This window comes from Myotis daubentonii, chromosome 19 (assembly GCF_963259705.1).
Source record: "Myotis daubentonii chromosome 19, mMyoDau2.1, whole genome shotgun sequence".
NCBI classification, from domain to species: Eukaryota; Metazoa; Chordata; class Mammalia; order Chiroptera; family Vespertilionidae; genus Myotis; species Myotis daubentonii.
This window is the reverse complement of record NC_081858.1, coordinates 13903506-13920016: the sequence shown is the minus strand read 5'-3', so window position 1 is coordinate 13920016 and position 16511 is coordinate 13903506. Positions and strand designations below refer to the sequence as shown.

At 59.7% G+C, this 16511-nt stretch overlaps 1 protein-coding gene across 2 annotated transcripts; it reads right to left on the bottom strand.

Moving 5' to 3' along the window:
- Positions 1-499: 499 nt before the first annotated feature.
- On the bottom strand, positions 500-15741 carry AIFM3 (apoptosis inducing factor mitochondria associated 3). Of its 2 annotated transcripts, XM_059676591.1 has the most exons (21): positions 15671-15741; positions 12773-12944; positions 8722-8935; positions 8384-8493; positions 8053-8162; positions 7916-7960; positions 7601-7697; positions 7413-7525; positions 7044-7130; positions 6270-6361; positions 6031-6161; positions 5815-5930; positions 5643-5714; positions 5486-5549; positions 4642-4718; positions 4431-4548; positions 2671-2769; positions 2329-2404; positions 1718-1822; positions 1081-1101; positions 500-872 (listed from the first exon to the last, which is right to left on the bottom strand). In XM_059676591.1, the coding sequence occupies exons 2-21, from the start codon at positions 12801-12803 to the stop codon at positions 833-835; spliced, it is 1818 nt and encodes a 605-aa protein (XP_059532574.1). In that variant the 5' UTR covers positions 12804-12944; positions 15671-15741; the 3' UTR covers positions 500-832. The 2 variants fall into 2 exon arrangements, with proteins under 2 accessions (XP_059532574.1, XP_059532575.1); XM_059676592.1 differs by lacking the exon at positions 1081-1101.
- Between the last annotated feature and the right edge of the window lie 770 nt (positions 15742-16511).

Below are 16511 nucleotides of genomic sequence, written 5' to 3'. Positions count from 1 at the left end.
GGGACCCCAGCCCGAACCTGCCGCCGCGTCTACCCTCCTTGTTCTTATTGGCTGAGAGGCAGCGTAGCGCAGAGGCCCTGGATTCTTATCTCTAACAGCAGAGCCTCAGTTTCTTCACCTGCGAAATGCGGCGTTGGGAAGCTCTGGCTGCCTTGAGGTCTGCCTCAGGACCCAGCTCCTACAGCCCTAAGTGGGCAAATGCCCGCAAACTGCCAAACGCGTGCTGCCTCTGAGCTCTGAGAAAGCACGCCCCGTCTCAAGCCCTTTGCACCTGCAGTCTCTTCTACCTGGAATGCCCTTCCTTCAACACCCAAAACCAAGACACTGGTTGGAGAAGCCCTTCCTACCCCCGGGGCAGAATCAGTTGCTCCCTCTCCTGGGCACTCACAGGCCAGACTTCCTTGGTGTGGCCCTGAGCAATCTATGGTTGTGCCTGTCTCCCTGTCATGTGCTTTCTCCCTCATGAGTGTCTGCCCAATTACAGTGGAAATCACACAGATCTGCAAATGTGTGCGTTTTTTAATTTTGAGATAATGTCTAATATGTTGCAAGGTCCTACAGGGGATCGGTCCCAATAGAGGGAGATGAGGCAGGGCCTGTCCCACCTCCGCTGCCAGCCATTGGTGGCAGTCGAGGCCTTGGGTGGTGAGCATCTCTTGGAAACAGTGGAGGCCTCTTTGGAGGTGAGCCAGGCAGCTGATGGCAAGCACTGGAAGGGCTCAGGTTCTGCCCTGGGGGATCCTGGGAAATTGGAGGTTGGCACCTGCCCCCAGGGCTTGGTCTCTGTCCCTGGTGCCCGAGCATGCCTGCCTCAAGTCTGCTGCATGCAAGCTCAGGATCCTTTCCCTGTGAGCCAGGACATGTCGCCGGTCCTGCAGGAAGGAGGGGAGGAGGAGTCAGGGCGGAAGAAGAGCGCAGGCTCCCCACTCAGCACCATGAGCAGCTGGCCCTTGAGGACAGCAGGGGTCTGGTGTCCAGCAGGGATGTACTTGGGTAAAGGGGAAAGCCCATCAGGTGCAGACTCTGGGCTGAGTGGGGAACGGCTCGGAATAGTCAACAGGAAGGCCAGGGCACACATACTTGCTGTGCAGCAGAAACAGCCTTTGCGAGTGCAAGAGGGAGAGACAGAGAAGGCCAGGGAAGAGCATGTCATTTATGTCCCCTCTTGGTGGTCCGTTGTTGCTAGTCTGAAGCCTACCCCCTTCCCATGGCCTCCAGGCTTTCCCCAGTCCCTGGAGGCTCTTTGTAGGTTAGTTCGAACCTAGAGGGGGACTCCCATTGTTACTGGGATGAGGGTAATGACTGGGGTCCAGTGTCTCCCAGACCCCAAACAATCACCCACATCTGTGCAGGGCATCACTAGCTGCATTTCCCCACCTGGCTTCTGCCAGGCCCAGCACGGCCATGTCCAGTCAGATGTCCCAGGCTCAGGGATTGCCCAAGCAGTGAGCCTTGACCACTCCCCACAGCATGACCCTGCCCTGGGACATGGCCCTTTTCCTTCTGTCTCCCAAGAGCACATATAACCAGCCCCGCTCCCAAATCACAGCCTATGCCCTACACGGCACCATAGCACTAGGGGCCACAGACTGATGGGGACCGAGAGTGGGGGGACGCCCTGGAGGGCTGTGGTGCAGCTGCTTGCCACAGGAAGGTTGAGCCAATCCTTCGGTAGAATTCTTGTCCCCTTCCCCAGGCCTCCTATGCCCACACTCACTCCACTTCCCGCTTCCGGATGGCACGGCCCGAGGCCAGCACCTCAGCCACCTTGGACACAATGGGATCGTAGTTCATGCTGGCCACGGCGATCACCTCGTCGCCTCTGTGGGGAGAGGGTGGCTGAGCCTGGTAACTACCCTCTTCTTGGAGACCCTGACACACTCCTGTCCACCTGGGACTCAGGAAGGGATCTTACCCAGGACAACAGGGATGTCCCGAGCACCCAACCCTCGCTGCTTTGCACTTTAGCCCAACATGGGCTTTGGGCTACTGTGGGACTCCCATGGAGGTTCAGGGCTGGGCTCCTGTCCTGGGATGACCACTGTCTACCTGTGTGACTTCCCTCAGTGTAAACGCGGGATAGCCACACCCACCTCAAAGAGCCGTGCTGAGGATCAAATGTCCTATCGATGCGTGGCAGGTGGACTTATCACCCCACCTCCTCGCCTCTCCTCGGCGGTGTCTCCTGCCTGCCCCTCCCTTCGCCCCTCCGTCCACCCCACCTCTCTGGGAAGCCCCCTCGTCGGGAGCAAGGCTTCTCTGGGATGATTTCCCCCTACCGACCAGGTCCTGCGGCTTCGTGCCCCTGCCCCACCCCGTTGCTCTCACTTGGTGTAAAAAGCCACGAACTTCAGCTCCTCCAGATCCCCCTGGATGATGACGTCGTCGAAGCCTTCTCCGTACCCTGTGGGCCGGGCAGGCGGGCGGTGTCCACGTGAGCTCAGCAGAGGCGATGGGGTTCCACCGGGTCGGGGTCCTGTGCCCTCCTAACTGCCCCTGTACCCGCCCGCCAGTGAGTGCTCTACCACTTTCTACAGCTGTCGTGGCCCCGCCCCTAGGATGCTCGTAGCCCCGCCCCAACTCCAAGCCCCACCCACCCCGCACTCCGCTATCACCTTAGCCCCGCCCCCAAAGGCTCCTGGCCCCGCCCCCTCCCCAGGTTCCTGTTACCCGCGTAGCGCAGGCTTTTGCCGAACATGGCTGTCCACAGGTAGGGCACCGTGCAGATCTCCGCCTCCTGCGCCAGCATGTTCTGGGCCGCCACGCGTCCTGCGGGACCCAGGAGAGTGAAAGCCCGACCCGAGCCCCCACCGCCCCCGCACTGCCTGCCCTTGCTCTCTAGGGACCCCTCACATACGGGGCTACTCCTTCTCGCCTCCCCAGTGGTCCAGAGGCACAAGCTTGGCTGCAGCTGATTGGTGCCAAGGGGGACGCCTAGCTCAAAGCTGGCCACTCAGATGGCTTCTCTGGAGAATTTGAATGAAAGGTCCTGGGTCTGGAAGGTGGGTTTCCTGGGGATGTGGGGCTGCCCGGCCATCTCAGGTGTGCGCACAGGCAACTCATGGGACATATGGGGTCTGAAGAGGGAGGCAGGAGAGCAGCTACAGCCAGGGCCCCAGAGAGAGTAAGGATGGTGACTTCCCAGTTCATGAAGCCCCACTGGAGCCCTATGGTTGGATGCCTGTGAGAGTCCCCTGGACCCTCCCATTACACTGATGAGTAGCCTTCGGCTCCTTAAAACCTAGCACTGCCCAGCTGGCATGGCTCAGTGGTTGAGCGTCAACCTGTGAACCAGGAGGTCACGGTTCCATTCCCAGGGAGGCACATGGCCGGGTTTCAGGCTCGATCCCGGGTGTGGGGCATGATGGAGGCAGTCGATTAATGATTCTCTCTCTACCTCTCCCTTCCTCTCTGAAATCGATTTAAAAAATATTAAAAAACAACAACAACCTAGCCCCAACTTCAGACCTTGGATCTGAACAGAAATTAGTACCAGCAGCGGGGTTTCAGGCAGCAGAGGCTCAGATAACGTGAAGGCAGAGGGGAGAGGGGGGAGGGGAGGTGGGTGCAGGGAGTCTGGGGTCCTCCCTATAAGGTAGCTAACTTGCTGGCACCTGCAGCTTAGGGGCCTAGACCAGGTGTGTACAGTGAGCACATGGTCAGAGGCTTGGTGAGGGGGAAAGTCTGTTCCTCAGAGAGCACAACAGTTCCCCACTGAGCCCCAGGTTTCCAGGCCCAGATGGCCACTTCACAGGGGTCTGCATGAGACAACTGGGTTCCCAGAGTCAGTCCAGTGACCCAACGGAGACAGAGCCCCTGAGTGGGGAGGTGGCCCACGTCCTACTAAATCCCCTTCTCTCTCCCTGGTGAACGTGTGTCTTTGAGTGCAAAAGAAAAGGAGAGGCTGCTGGCCCGGCCAGTGTGGCTCAATGGTTCAGCATCAACCTATAACCAGGAGGTCATGATTTAGTTCCCGGTCAGGCACATGCCCAGGTTGTGGGCTTGCTCCCCAACGTGGGGCATGCAAGAGGCAGCCAATCAATATATCATTGATGTTTCTCTCTCTCTCCCTCTCCCTCTCCCTCTCCCTTCCTCTCTGAAATCAATAAAAAAAATTTTTTTTAAGGAGAGGTTGTTGGAAGGACAAGTGGGGTGGGGTGCTGTGGCTGGCTGAAAGGGGTGTCCAGTTAGCACAGGAGGGAGGTCTCTGGAGACGGGCCACACACAGGGCTTGCTCTGTGAGCTGCTTGATCACCTGGATGAGGCTGGCCCAGACAGGCCACCCCAGAGCTTTGAGTGCCTTTACCACCAGCAATCAGGGCCCAAGGTCAGAAACTGAGGGATGGGCCTGGGGGAGGCTGAGGTCCTGGGACAGCCTCTCCCCCCCCTCCCTCCCCGCCCCCTTTATCCTGCTGTGGGGTTGGCCATACCCTGGGCATGAGCCATCTGCCAGTGTGGGATGTTCACTTTCCGATTGTTCCTCCAGGCCAGGGGGAAGGTGACGGCGTCTCCGGCCGCAAACACGCCTGGGACATTGGTCTGCATCATCTGTGGGGAGAGGGCACAGGACTCTGTGAGAGGGAAAGGGGCCCTGCCCTGGGCCTCCCCCTGCCCCTAGTCCCCCACCCTACCCAGCCCCACCTTGTTGACAGGGATGAAGCCTCTAGAATCCAGACCGATGCCGCTCTGCCTCAGGAAGCCCGTGGAGGGCACCGCACCTGACAGGATGGGGCCGCTGTGTCCACGTCTCTTGTCTCATCGCTCTGCGTGACCCACACCCTTCACCGGTCACAACCAGCCCCAGGCTGACCATTCACGGGCCGCATGCCCTGCAGCCTGTGTGTGTCCTGTCCCTTCGGCCTGGATCCCCACAGACCGCCATGCTTCCCGCTAGGCCTCGGGTGTCACCTCCTCTGAGAAGCCGAGGAAACCCCCTGATAGGGTGGGCACACCGCGCCACCCCAGCCCTGTGCTGCACCCCCAGCTTTGTCCCTTCCCAAACTGGCATCTCAACCGGATCAGGGACCAGCTAGAGGCATGTGTGTCCTGCGGCCCTCACAGGGCAGCCCATGGACTCAAGTACGAGTGGGCAGTGGCCAAGCTGCGTGTGCCCATTCCCCAACAGCCCTTTGAAGCGGGTACAGTGGTGGTTCCCATTTTATAGCTGTGAAAACTGATGCTCAGGATGCCCAGCCGGCGTGGCTGCGTGGTTAGGTGTCGACCTATGAACCCAGAGGTCACGGTTCGATTCCCATTCAGGGCACATGCCCGGGTTGCGGGCTTAATCCCCAGTGTGGGGTGTGCAGGAGGCAGCCGATCCATGATTCTCTCTCATCATTGATGTTTTTATCTCTCTCTCCCTCGCCCTTCCTCTCTAAAATCAATAAAAACCTTATAACAAAACAAAACAAAACACTGAGGTTCAGAGAGGGAGGGGACTGGCTCAAGGCTCTGCTCACTCATGCCCGCCTGTTCACCCACTCACCGATGCCCACCACACAGACGTCAGCCCGCACCACCTTGCTGCTCTTCAGCACGACCTCCTTCAGCTGTGGGGAGTAGGCGGGTGAGCAGGTGTGCCCAGCTCCTGGGCACCAGGGAGCGGAGACAGAGAGCGGCCGGGGGCAGGGAGAAGGGCACACCTTTCCCTCCTGGGCCCGCAGCTCCGACACCTCTGTCTGCATGTAGAACTTGACCCGGTTGTTCTCAAACATCTGTCAGGGCAGGTGGGCCATGGGCGGGTAGGTGAGAGCCCGTCTGGGGCTGGGCTGGGTGCCCAGGGTTCTGAGGGGCTGGGGACCAGGGTGGGCTCACCTTCATGAGGGCACGACCTACGCGCTCCCCCAGGAACCTCCTGAACGGTGTCTCCTCCAGCTCCACCACGGACACCGAGTGGGCCTTCTCCGTCAGATAGGCAGCCACCTCCATCCCTGGACCAGGGTCGTAGGCAGCGGCTGGCACCCTGCACCTCCCAGGGCCAGCACTGCCTGGGCACCGGCCACCTCCACCCCACTCTCCACAGCCGCTCACCTAGGAAACCGGCTCCCACGACCACTGTGTTGCGGCCCCGAGCCAGCCTCACCACGCGATTGGCATCCTCAGGCGTCCGGATGGTAAACACGTTCTCCACCTCTTTGCCTTTGCAGCTCAGGGTCTTGGGGCTGAGACACAGCCAGTGTCAGTGAGGGGCTCCGGCGCCCTGAGCCCACCCATCCTGACCGGTGCCCTGCCTGGTGTCCAGCAGGGGCCAGCAGGGCAGACACTCCCACCTGCTCCCGGGAGCCAGCAGAAGCTTGCTGTACTCTAGCTTGAAGCCGTCCTTGAACACGACCTTCTTGTTTCTCACGTCCACTGTGACCACCTGCAATCCGCCCGAGAGAGAGCATGGACCTGGGCCCGGCCACCCTCTTCTGGCTCCTGCAGTACCCCCGGGGCATGGCCAGTCCCTCTAAGCAGCTCCATGGCGGCTTTTCCTCCCTCACCTGGCAATTCCTCCTCACTCTTTTTATTTCTTTTTTGGTTAATCCTCACCCAAGGATTTTTTGTTTGTTTGTTTTAGAGAGAGCGTGGAAAGGAGGGTGAGAGACATAGAGACACATTGATGTGAGAGAAACACATTGATCGGTTGCCTTCCATACTCACGCCCTCCGGGGCCAAGGATTGAGCCTACAACCCAGGCACATGCTCTTGACTGGAATCTAACCCCTGACCCTTCAGTCCGAGGGCTGATGCTCTAACCATTGAGGAAACTGGCCAGGGCCCTCCTCACTCTTTAAGTTTCACCTTTCCCTCAGAGCCCATCTTATACTCCCAAGTCCTACCAGGTTCTTCCATCCCAGCCCCAAGAAAATCATCTATGCCCCCACACTGGCAACCTGGGACATGTGTCCAGGACCCTACCAAACAGGAGATCCAGTGCAGCCTCCCAGGCCTGGAACACCCCCAGGTGCCTGCACAGCAAGGCCAGGAGGGCAGAGCACACCCATATCTTTAGGAGCCTACACGACCTCATGCCCTTCAGGGCTGCCCAGCTTTGTCCCTACCTGAGCCTCCGTGAGCACCTCGATGCCATAGGCTCGGAAGAACTCCTTGGGCCTCAGGGCCAGCTGCTCAGGCTGGGCGTCCAGGGACTGTAGGAGAGAGCCAGCTTGAGACGGAGCCAAGCAGCCATCGTTCCATTTTGCAACAGAGGACCTGGGACCCGAGAGGGTGGAGCCAGCCCCAGGTCACACAGGGGGTGCAGAACAGAACTCAACAAACCCAGATCTTCAAACTCTGGGGCATGAGCAGAGGGCAGCTGGCTGGACCCCCAATGGGCAGCAAGCAAAGCTCTGAGTGGGCCTGACCGCATCGAGAGGGATAGAGCCCCCACCCCCACTCACCCCACCCCACCCCACCCCACCCCACCCCACCTTGCTGAGCTTGGGCCGGTCATAGGGGAGGTGCCTGTCCAGCGTGCACAGGACGATCCTGTCTGAGAAGCCCTCCTGCCGCAGGGTCTCTGCACACACCAACCCAGCAGCACCTGAGGGGAGGGAGTTGCAGATCAGGGACCACCTCTCCCCCACCCCACCCTGCCTCTCATGATCCCAACACCAACCTGCGCCCACAATGAGCACGTTGGTGCTGCCGCTGTGGCCAGCACTTGGAGAGATGCACTTGGCCATCACCTTGGTCCTTCGCTGCAGCTGCAAGGCCTGGGAGTCGCGGGGGGGGTGGGCAGCTGGGGTCACGGCCAACCTCCCTGACATAATCCCAGCAGGCCAGCCTCATCCCCACCCTGCACCCTTCACTCTGCTCCCCGGCCACACTCACCAGACTCCCTCCCACCACAGGGCTTTGCACAAGCTGTTCCCTGGGCCCAGATGCCCACCTCGGGCTCTCCCTCTTACCTGAGCCCAAGCCACACCCTTACCTGCTTGCTGGCCCGGACGTACACCTTCTCCTTCTCAATCTTCACCTGCAAGTGGAGGGGCTCAGAACCAGGCTTTGGGCGCTTCCGTCCCTGACCCTGTACCCCTTGGCTCCCACCCACCACACACCCAGCCCCACCTGGAACTTGTGCAGACTGTCCAGGCCAGGGAAGTCCTCCAGGTCCCCGGTGCTGATGTTGAAGCAGGCGCCATGCCAGGGGCAGCGCACCCGGCCCCGGGACAGCACGCCTGGGAGGAGGCAGTGCCGAGCTGGGGGTCACCTGCAGGAGCCCCTCTCCAAAGGTCTCCTGTGTCCCAGCACCTGCTGGCCCTTCCACACAGCCCCGGAGACCCCACCTGGAGGTGAGGAACTGGAGCCCCAGGGAGGAGCCAAGCTGGGCTGGGCCTGGTGGCGCTGGGGCCTAATAGTGCAGTGGCCACGCCCACTTCAGGAGACCCGGACAACTCACCTTTCACCAGGGGTGCACCGTAATGCGGACACTTGTGGCCCAGGGCATGGAACTCCCCGTTGTCCTTCACCAGCAGCACCTTCCCCCAGCCCAGCTCCACTTCCCGCATCCTGGGGACGGGCTGCGCTCAGAATTCAGGCCAGGTGTGAGGCAGCACCTCCTCCCAGAGTCCAGCCTTCTGGGGAGCAGGCCCAGACCAGCAGAAGCCACAGGGCTGTGGCCAGGCTGGGAGCTAGTAGCCTCGGGCCCCGCCAGGCCGCCCCATCCACCTTACCTAGGGCTTGTATTTGCCCTCCCACCTGGGGCCCTCTGACCCCTGTACCAGGCCCAGCACCCACTGGCCATTCTCGAGGTCCTTGACATGGCAGACAGCGGCCTCCACGCAGTCCTGAGCACCAGGGTAGGGGTGCGGGGCAGGCAGACGCTCCTCCGAGTGGAAGTGGCGGGCAGTGCCGTTGCCCTGGTAGGCCCGGGGGCTGCCCTTCCCGCTGGCTGACAGCTCCTCCTTGCCCCGCTCCTTCTCAGGCAGCACCACCTCGATCTTGAGCTCCACTGTCGGGGGGGGGGGGGGGTAGGGGACACGGTGAGCCCCCCGCCCGCCCACCTCCTCACCCACTCCACCAGCAAGGAGCCTTACAGTAGGCACGAAGCAGGGCAGGGGCAGCAGGGTGGGCGCTGGGTGGGCCTGAACTGATCTCTGCGTGATTTTTTTTTTTTCAATAACAACATTCGTGAGGGGGGCACAAACAAAACTCCTTCCACCCTGACATCGCCTTTTCTCCAGGATCTGTGTGGAGGAAAAGCCCTGGTGCCCTGAATCTTGCTCTGACTCCCAAGACAATCCCCAGTGGAGGACAACATCCCTGAGGTATATAAGGGGCAGGTTTAGGGTCTGACTCAAGTGAGAACAGGGCATCCCAAATCCGTGTAGCTCAGGTCCCAGCCCGTGAATCTGAGCGATGGGAAATTGAGGGTTCATTGTTCTAGGCTTGCAACTTCCCCATAGGTTTGAAAAATTTTTTAAAAATATATTTTATTGATTTTTTTTACAGAGAGGAAGGGAGAGGGATAGAGAGTTAGAAACATCGATGAGAGAGAAACATCGATCAGCTGCCTCCTGCACATTCCCTACTGGTTATGTGCCCGCAACCAAGGCACATGCCCTTGGCCGGAATTGAACCTGGGACCCTTGAGTCCGCAAGCCAACGTGCTATCCACTGAGCCAAACCAGTTAGGGCGGTTTGAAATTTTTTTTCAAAATTCAGAAAAAGTGTACACGACATAAATTCAACTTTTAAAAATAGCTATTCTCACCAGTTTGAGAATCTTTCAGCATTTACCAAGCCCTGGTTTTTCAGCATCTTCACGTGCAGGGGTCTGGGACAGAGCAGAGAGGGCACAGTGCCCCACACACAACCACACACACCAGCCTCAACACAGAAGATACTTCCACAGCCTGCCCATGGGGCCAACTCTAGGGGAGAGTTGCCAGAGACTGTCATTTTCTTCTTTTCTGCATTTTCTAAATTCCCCACAAAGTGCCTGGGGTATTTTTCCAATTAGAAGGGAACAATAAACAGAATTTTGAGCAGTGATAATCCGGCCTCCTGGGCTGCTGCTGCAGGGAGGGAGGCTGAGTGAAAGCTAAGCCCCTGGCACAGCGTGGGCCAATGAGGAAGCAGAAGGTTCCTCTCCCAACTCCCAAGGCACCAGAGCTTCCAGGCATCTCCCGGCTTCACCTCTCATCCTCTCCACACCCTCAAGCCTGACACTTCAGAAGCAAAGAACCCAGAGCCATGCCTCCCAGCCTTTGCCTATGCAATTCCCTTGGCCCATGCCCCTTGGCTAACTCCTGCCCATCCACCTAGAGTCTAGGTCCTAGACACAGCTCAGGCGTTGCCTTCCCTGGCTGCCCAGCCCCTGCATGTCCCTCATCTCATGCTGTGCTAATCCCCTACCATGGCCTGGCCTGGGAGACTGGAGGGCAGCCCCCCATCCTCAAGTTCCAGCCCCCAGCTGGAGTGAAGGTCCACTCTATGATTCCAGCCGGGCAGGCGGGGCACCTGGGCACACCACATGCTGAAGCTGTTGTGTCAGGTGGGGGTGGTTGTGGGTGGAGTGGGCTTTCCCTCTGATTTCCACACTTTATGTAATAGTGTTAGAATGTTTTCAGAAGAATTAAAGAGAAAAATACTTTGAACCCAGCTGACACCAGCTGTGTGAGCTTTAGAGAGGGAGCTCACAAGAGCAGCTTGGCAAGGGCCCAATAAGAGCCCAGCCAGGCTGTTTTCATCCTCCACCTCCTTCCAGAGGCGCTGCCTGGAGCAATCTAACTGAAAGCCATTAAGGCAGGAGCAGTGGCGTAAAGGGGAGGAGTGTCTCTGCTCACTCAAGAGCCAAAGCAACCCCAACTCCATGGTTCCCAGCTGCCCACTGGTGAGTCGATGCTGAAGGAGATAACATATGCAATATGTAAACCAGAGCAGAAGCTCAACAGATGCACCTGGGTCATAGTGGTTTATTGGCTAGCTTCGAGCTTCCTGGCGGCTGTGAAGAAAAGGGAAAGCCTTTCAGTAGCACTTGTGGCCGAACAAAAGGCAGGTGAGCAGATACCAAGAGCGGTGCACTTTCTTCTAGTTCTGAGCTTAGCAGGAGTCTGGCCTGGAACACTTCCTATAAGGAACACAGTGCCACTGAAGCATGGGGAAGAAGGAATGTGTGCTGATGTGCTCTGAGCAAGGTAGAACGTGAAGAATGTGCACAAAGATATACTTATCTGATTTCCCTGAGGTCCCTTCTGATCTTCGGCTAAACCCTCATGGCCAAATGCTCTCACTCCCACACCCTGAAATTCCCCCCGAGTCTCATCCCTGATCGGCCCAGGGTATGTGCCTGGGGCCTGAGCTCCTGCCTTCCCGCCATAGCCCCACAGGGGAGTCCTGGCTGCAGCCAGTCTAGCCCCGAAAGAGGACAGAATAACGTTCTGCAAGTGCTTCCTGTGTGCCAGACCCTGTGCTAAGCGCAAGAGCCTGCAGAGGGTGCAGAATTATTAGCCCATTTTCCAGGTGAGAACACAAAGACTCGGAAAAGTGAAGTCATCTGCCCAAGACCACACACTCAGGAAGGGAGGCTGGATTTGGACTCAAGAGGCCCAGTTCTCAGCACTGTGTCTGGTGTGGTATGTGTGACCAGCTCCTATACTAGGAGTCCTGGGGCCGGGGGTCCCAGGCAGGCCAGCCTCTGTGTTTCTTTAAAGGAAACGACAGGTGGCATCTTCTGCCCAGGGCCTCCTGCCAGGACCAGCCAGCCTCCTCCCGCCCGACTCTGATGGGGGAAGGCTGAGGTCAAGACAATGGACATCATTTACCAAGGAGGCAGGTAAGGTGGTGGGATCTGAGTGTCCACAGCACAGGAGTGAGGGGAGGGCAGGTGTGGGTGAGTCCCTCTGCCTGGCAGGGCGTCACACATCTCCTCTTGCCCCAAGTTCCCCTCAGACCCAGGAAAAGGAGAAAAGGCTCAGGCGTTCCAAGGTAATGGAGCCGATGGGTATCAGGTAAGGGGAGATGGGGTGAGCCATCCTGGGCAGCGTGGCCTGGACAGGGTGGGCGGGGCACTGCCTAGGTGCTAGGGAGGCCTCTTGGCCACAGTTTCTTCCTCTGTGGCATGCCTGCGCCCCTTGCCTTCCTGGGTATTGTAAGGATAAAGGAGGGAAAGTGGGGCCCAAGAGAGAGCCCAGCAGAGAAGAGTCTCCATCCGAGAGCACACCCAGGTCTTCCCAGCACCCTGGGCTGAAACTCCTTGGGCCAGGCAGGGTGGGGACTTCCTGTACGAATGGGAAAGTGTGCCCCGAAAGCCTGAGAAAGTGGCCCAAGGTCACACAGGGGTCAGGAGAGGTGACGAGGGCTGGGATCGGTCCACTCAGCCCTCACAGCAACTCTGAGAGGTCAGGTTCATTTTGCAGAGAGGGAAAGTGAGGCTCAGAGAGGTCATGTGCAGACCCCGGGCCCCACAGTGGCTGAGGACGTCTGTCCCCAGAGCCCCCGTTCCCTGGCCCTGGGGGACACAGCCACCCTTCCCCGCCCTGTGGCAGGAGGAACCCTCCCCTCCCCTTTCCAAGAAAGAATCAGTTGTTATCCCTACCACCAGCACCCAAAGCCCAAAAATAAAGAGGAAGGGTCACTGGAGGGGGGCCAGAAGTATGGCTCCAGGCCCCCCACCCCCTCCCGCCTGCAGCGCATTAATATTCGGCTGCCACCCAGGCTGACCTACTTCTGAGGCAGAGAGGGAGGGGGAGGAGGAAGGTGGCAGGGAGGAGGGAGGAGAGATGGAGAGAGGAAAGAAGGAGGGTAGAAGGTGGACGGAGCCGGTAAGCAAGAAGAGAGGAGGTACCTGGCTTGGGCTTGGAGAAGCAGCCGCCCATGGCGAGTGGCCCTCAAATGGGCAGGGGGCAGGCGCACAGATGGTGGGCTGTGGGGGGCTAGGGTGCCCCCCGCGGGGCTGGACCCCCCACGGCCCTTAGAAAGGCTGATGTTGCCATCCCAACTGGAGTTGCCTTCAGGACCTGTAGGGGTAGAGAGAGGAGCATCTGTAGGGATCCGGGCTTAGATGGGGATGTGAGTAGAAACACAGAGAGATAGACTCTGTGGGGAGGGGCTCCTAGGAGAGGCCCACATTGGAGCTGGGAAGTGTTTCAAACAGGGGAGCCAGACCCCAGAGGAACAATGGGACCTTGGAGGGCACCTCCCCTGTGAGGCCCTCCAGGCTCAGCACCCTCACTCCCCATTCCCACCTTTGCCTGGGCTGTGCCCACTGCCAGAGGAATCTACCAGACTTGTAAGTCCAGCCCCACAGCGGCCTTGTCCAGGAACTCCCCCATTTCTGCTGCCCCCTCAAAATATGGCAGCCTGGGAGCCCCGCAACCCTCCTTTCTCCAGGGAGGCCACCATGGCTGGGGTCAAACACCAGATCCCCTTGGGCAGACGAGAGCCTTCCTGGTTAGTGCTCCCTGGTCCCTGCACCCACCCTCGTTGCCAGGCTATGGATACCCACCTCCTTTAAGGGCAGCCCCTGCTTCTTGCTCCCAGCCCAGAAGTAGACCCAGGCTGCCAGGCCCTGGAAGCCAGGCAAGGGGTCCAGGAGGCAGCCCAGCCTCTACCCCTCCTCCCAGTGGGAGCTGCTGCCAGGAGGGGCTGGGGGTGGGTGGGGCTGGGCCAGTCCACTGGTCCCCAGGGAAACCCAGCTCCATGGTGAACAGAAGTGGGCGGCAAGCCCGGGCACACAGTCCTGCCACAGACTATGCCCGGCAGCCATGAGCTCCCACCCCCACCTTCACTCTTCACAAATGCCCACCAGGCCCACGACACTGAGGTCATGCCCAGTAGCAGATGGATAAACGGAGGAGCCAAGGACTCCCCAAAGTCAAGCAGCAGGTAGGAAGGAGCATCTGGGTGGCCCATCCCCCTCCCACCTTAGTTCCAAGATGGGCAGGGACCCAAGAAGCCAACAGATCACCTTGCAAGCCACAGAGCCGGGGGAGGGGTGACCAGGTCAACCGAGAGATCCCTGCAGCCAAGGCCACAGGATGGGCCATCCAGAAGACTGGACTTTGCAAGACTCGGGACAAAAGTGTAGCTGCCATGTTTACAACGGACTTCCTCACAGTCTATCCCACAGTCAGCCCATTTGCTTTCCCTGGAAATTCTCCCTACGGTCTAACTTGAGGTGCAGCTGAAGCCTACTAGGTCTCACCCAGATCCCAGCAAGGACCCTGGGAAAAGGTTGGGGAAGGACCACCTACTGCCTGGCACCTGATCTGACCTGCCCTAGTGGCACTCCTTACAGTCCAGGAGGCAGAGGCACCCGAAGGCCACCTGGGCACACCCATGCTCTTTCCCTCACTCATCACCAAGGCAGGTTTGCAAAGTGTGGCCACCACCTGCACTGCCTGCACCCTCCCTGGGCACAAGCAGGCCTCTCCCCAGGTCCTGGCTTCACCTCTAGCTCAGCCCTGCCCACCTCCTTCCTGCTGGACCACAGATCCCAGAAAAGGTGGGACCTCACCTTGACACCAGGTGCCTGGCTAGGCTGTTCCCTCCCTTCCCAGGTGCTCAGGTGTCTGGACCCCCCCAGAGCCTTGGACCTGGAAGCAGACTTGCTGGTGCTGGAACCTTCTCCAGGCCTACTCCAGGGCTACTGTGTGCTAAGCCAGCTTGGCGTCCTCCTGCTTCCTGCAGGCCCAGACATGGCAGAAGGGAACCCCAAGTTTTTTTGTTTTTAAATCCTCACCTGAGGATATGTCTTTTTTAAATTGATTATTTGAGAGGAGAGAGAGAGAGAGAGAGAGAGAGAGAGAGAGAGAGAGAGAGAGAGAGAGAATTATCAATGTGTGAGAGAAATCACCCATCGGTTGCCTCCTGTATGCCCTCTGACGGAGGATGGAACCCCGAAACTTGCCTATGTACCTGACCAGGAATCGAAACCAAGACCCTTCCTGCTCAGGAGGACACTCCCACCACCTTAGCCACACCAGCCAGCGTGGGACCCCAAGCTTTTGCAGAGTGCTGTCTGTCCCTTGCCCACAAGCTGCCCAATGCAAAAAAGATTGTAACAGTTGCCTGTACGATCCACTAGGGGCCTGTGTCCTGTCCCAGAACTCCCTCCCAGGCCCCCGCTAGTGCAGGCTGGAGAGGCTCTCCCCCTCTGCACTGCCCCCTTCTTTCCCCTGGGTCCCGCTCTTCCCCAAGGGTCACAGAGGCCCTTCCCATACCCACCCCGGGAGGCTCCTGCCCCACTCAGGCCCTCGGTGGCTTCCAGCCTTCCTCCCCATGGCCTCCAAGCTCCTCACCTCCCCCCCCGCCCCCCACTGGGCTCAAGCACAGCCCCTTCTGTGCACTCTCCCTGCCTCTGCACGTGCAGTCCGGCCACCTGAGATGCCCTTTCAGGCAGCCTTCACGCATCGTCCAGGTCGCCCCCCTAGACCGGGCGGCCCGGGAATGGGGAATGCCACACAGTAGGGCTGCGCGGCCAGCGGGGAGGGCCGGCGCGGGGGTGGGGGGTGAGGGGGAAGGAAGAAGGGCGCTCCCGCCGCCCCAGCTTTTCTCTCTCTCCCCCCCGCTGGCGAACCTCAGTCCGCAGAGCGCAGTGCCCGGTCGGAGACCCGCGAGCCCGCAGGCTACCCCGAGGTGCGGAGGCTGCGGGGCAGCAACCCGGGAACAGAGTCGGGGTGGCGGGTCGTAGGGTCGGCCGGGGTGGCGGGGTCAGGTCCCGGGGGCCGGGGAGGGCGCTCACCTGGGCTGAGCGCGGCGTCCGCTCTAGAGCCGCTCGGGGACCGCGGCCGCCAAAGGGGGGGCGGGGGGAGGAGGAGCGGGCGGGGCGGGGCGGGCGCTGCGGCGACACTGCGGCCCGGGAGCCAGCGCGCCCCGCCCCGCCCCGCCCCGCCCGGCAGCGCAGGTGGGAGCTGTCCCGGGTCAGGTCGGCCCGCGGGCTCCGAGTCCCCATGCGGGTCGCGGGGTGGGGTGTGGGGAGGCAGCCGCGGGCACTGCGGGCCGGGACGCTTTGGCAGGTCCTGGGACCCCGGGGCTCCTTGCGAACCCCAAGGGACGCCAAGCTGGAGGCGCACTGGGTCCGTCAGATTCTTTTTCTTTTCTTCTTCTTTTAATCCTCAGCCGAGGATATTTTTCAGTTGATTTTAGAGAGAGTGGAAGAGAGAGGGAAAGACAGAGAGAAATACATCCTGCAGGCGCCCTGACCCGGGCGAGGGCGAGGGAAGAGCCTGCAATCGAGGTACGTGCCCTTGACCGGAATCGAACCCGGGGCCCTTTGGTCTGCAGTCCAACGCTCTATCCAAGGAGCCAAAGTGGCTCGGGCTCCTTTTCTTTTCTTATCCTGCCTTCGAGCCATCCGTGGGCAGCCATGGGGAAAAGTTGAATCACCCAGAGAAACCTCTCCAAGAAAGAAAACCCGACTCACTCCTGCTTGCCCCTTAGATACCTTGACCGGCTTGGGGAGGAGGGGGTTCAGTCTCCCAGGTCTCCTAGCTCCCTCCCTCCCCTCTGGGGATGGGGGTGGGGAGAACATTATATGTTCTACGTTCTATTTTAATTTGTATTTTATTACATTTTCTCTTTCC

Bases quoted from the DNA above. Each gene is read 5' to 3' on its own strand.
- AIFM3 (XM_059676591.1), bottom strand. From the start codon at position 12,803: ATGGGCGGCTGCTTCTCCAAGCCCAAGCCAG. The intron at 4,549-4,641 runs GTGGGGCTGGGT...CTCTCCCCACAG, and splicing joins GCTTCATCCCTGTCAACAAG to ATGATGCAGACCAATGTCCC. The intron at 1,823-2,328 runs GTGAGAGCAACG...CTCTCCCCACAG, and splicing joins TTCGTGGCTTTTTACACCAA to AGGCGACGAGGTGATCGCCG.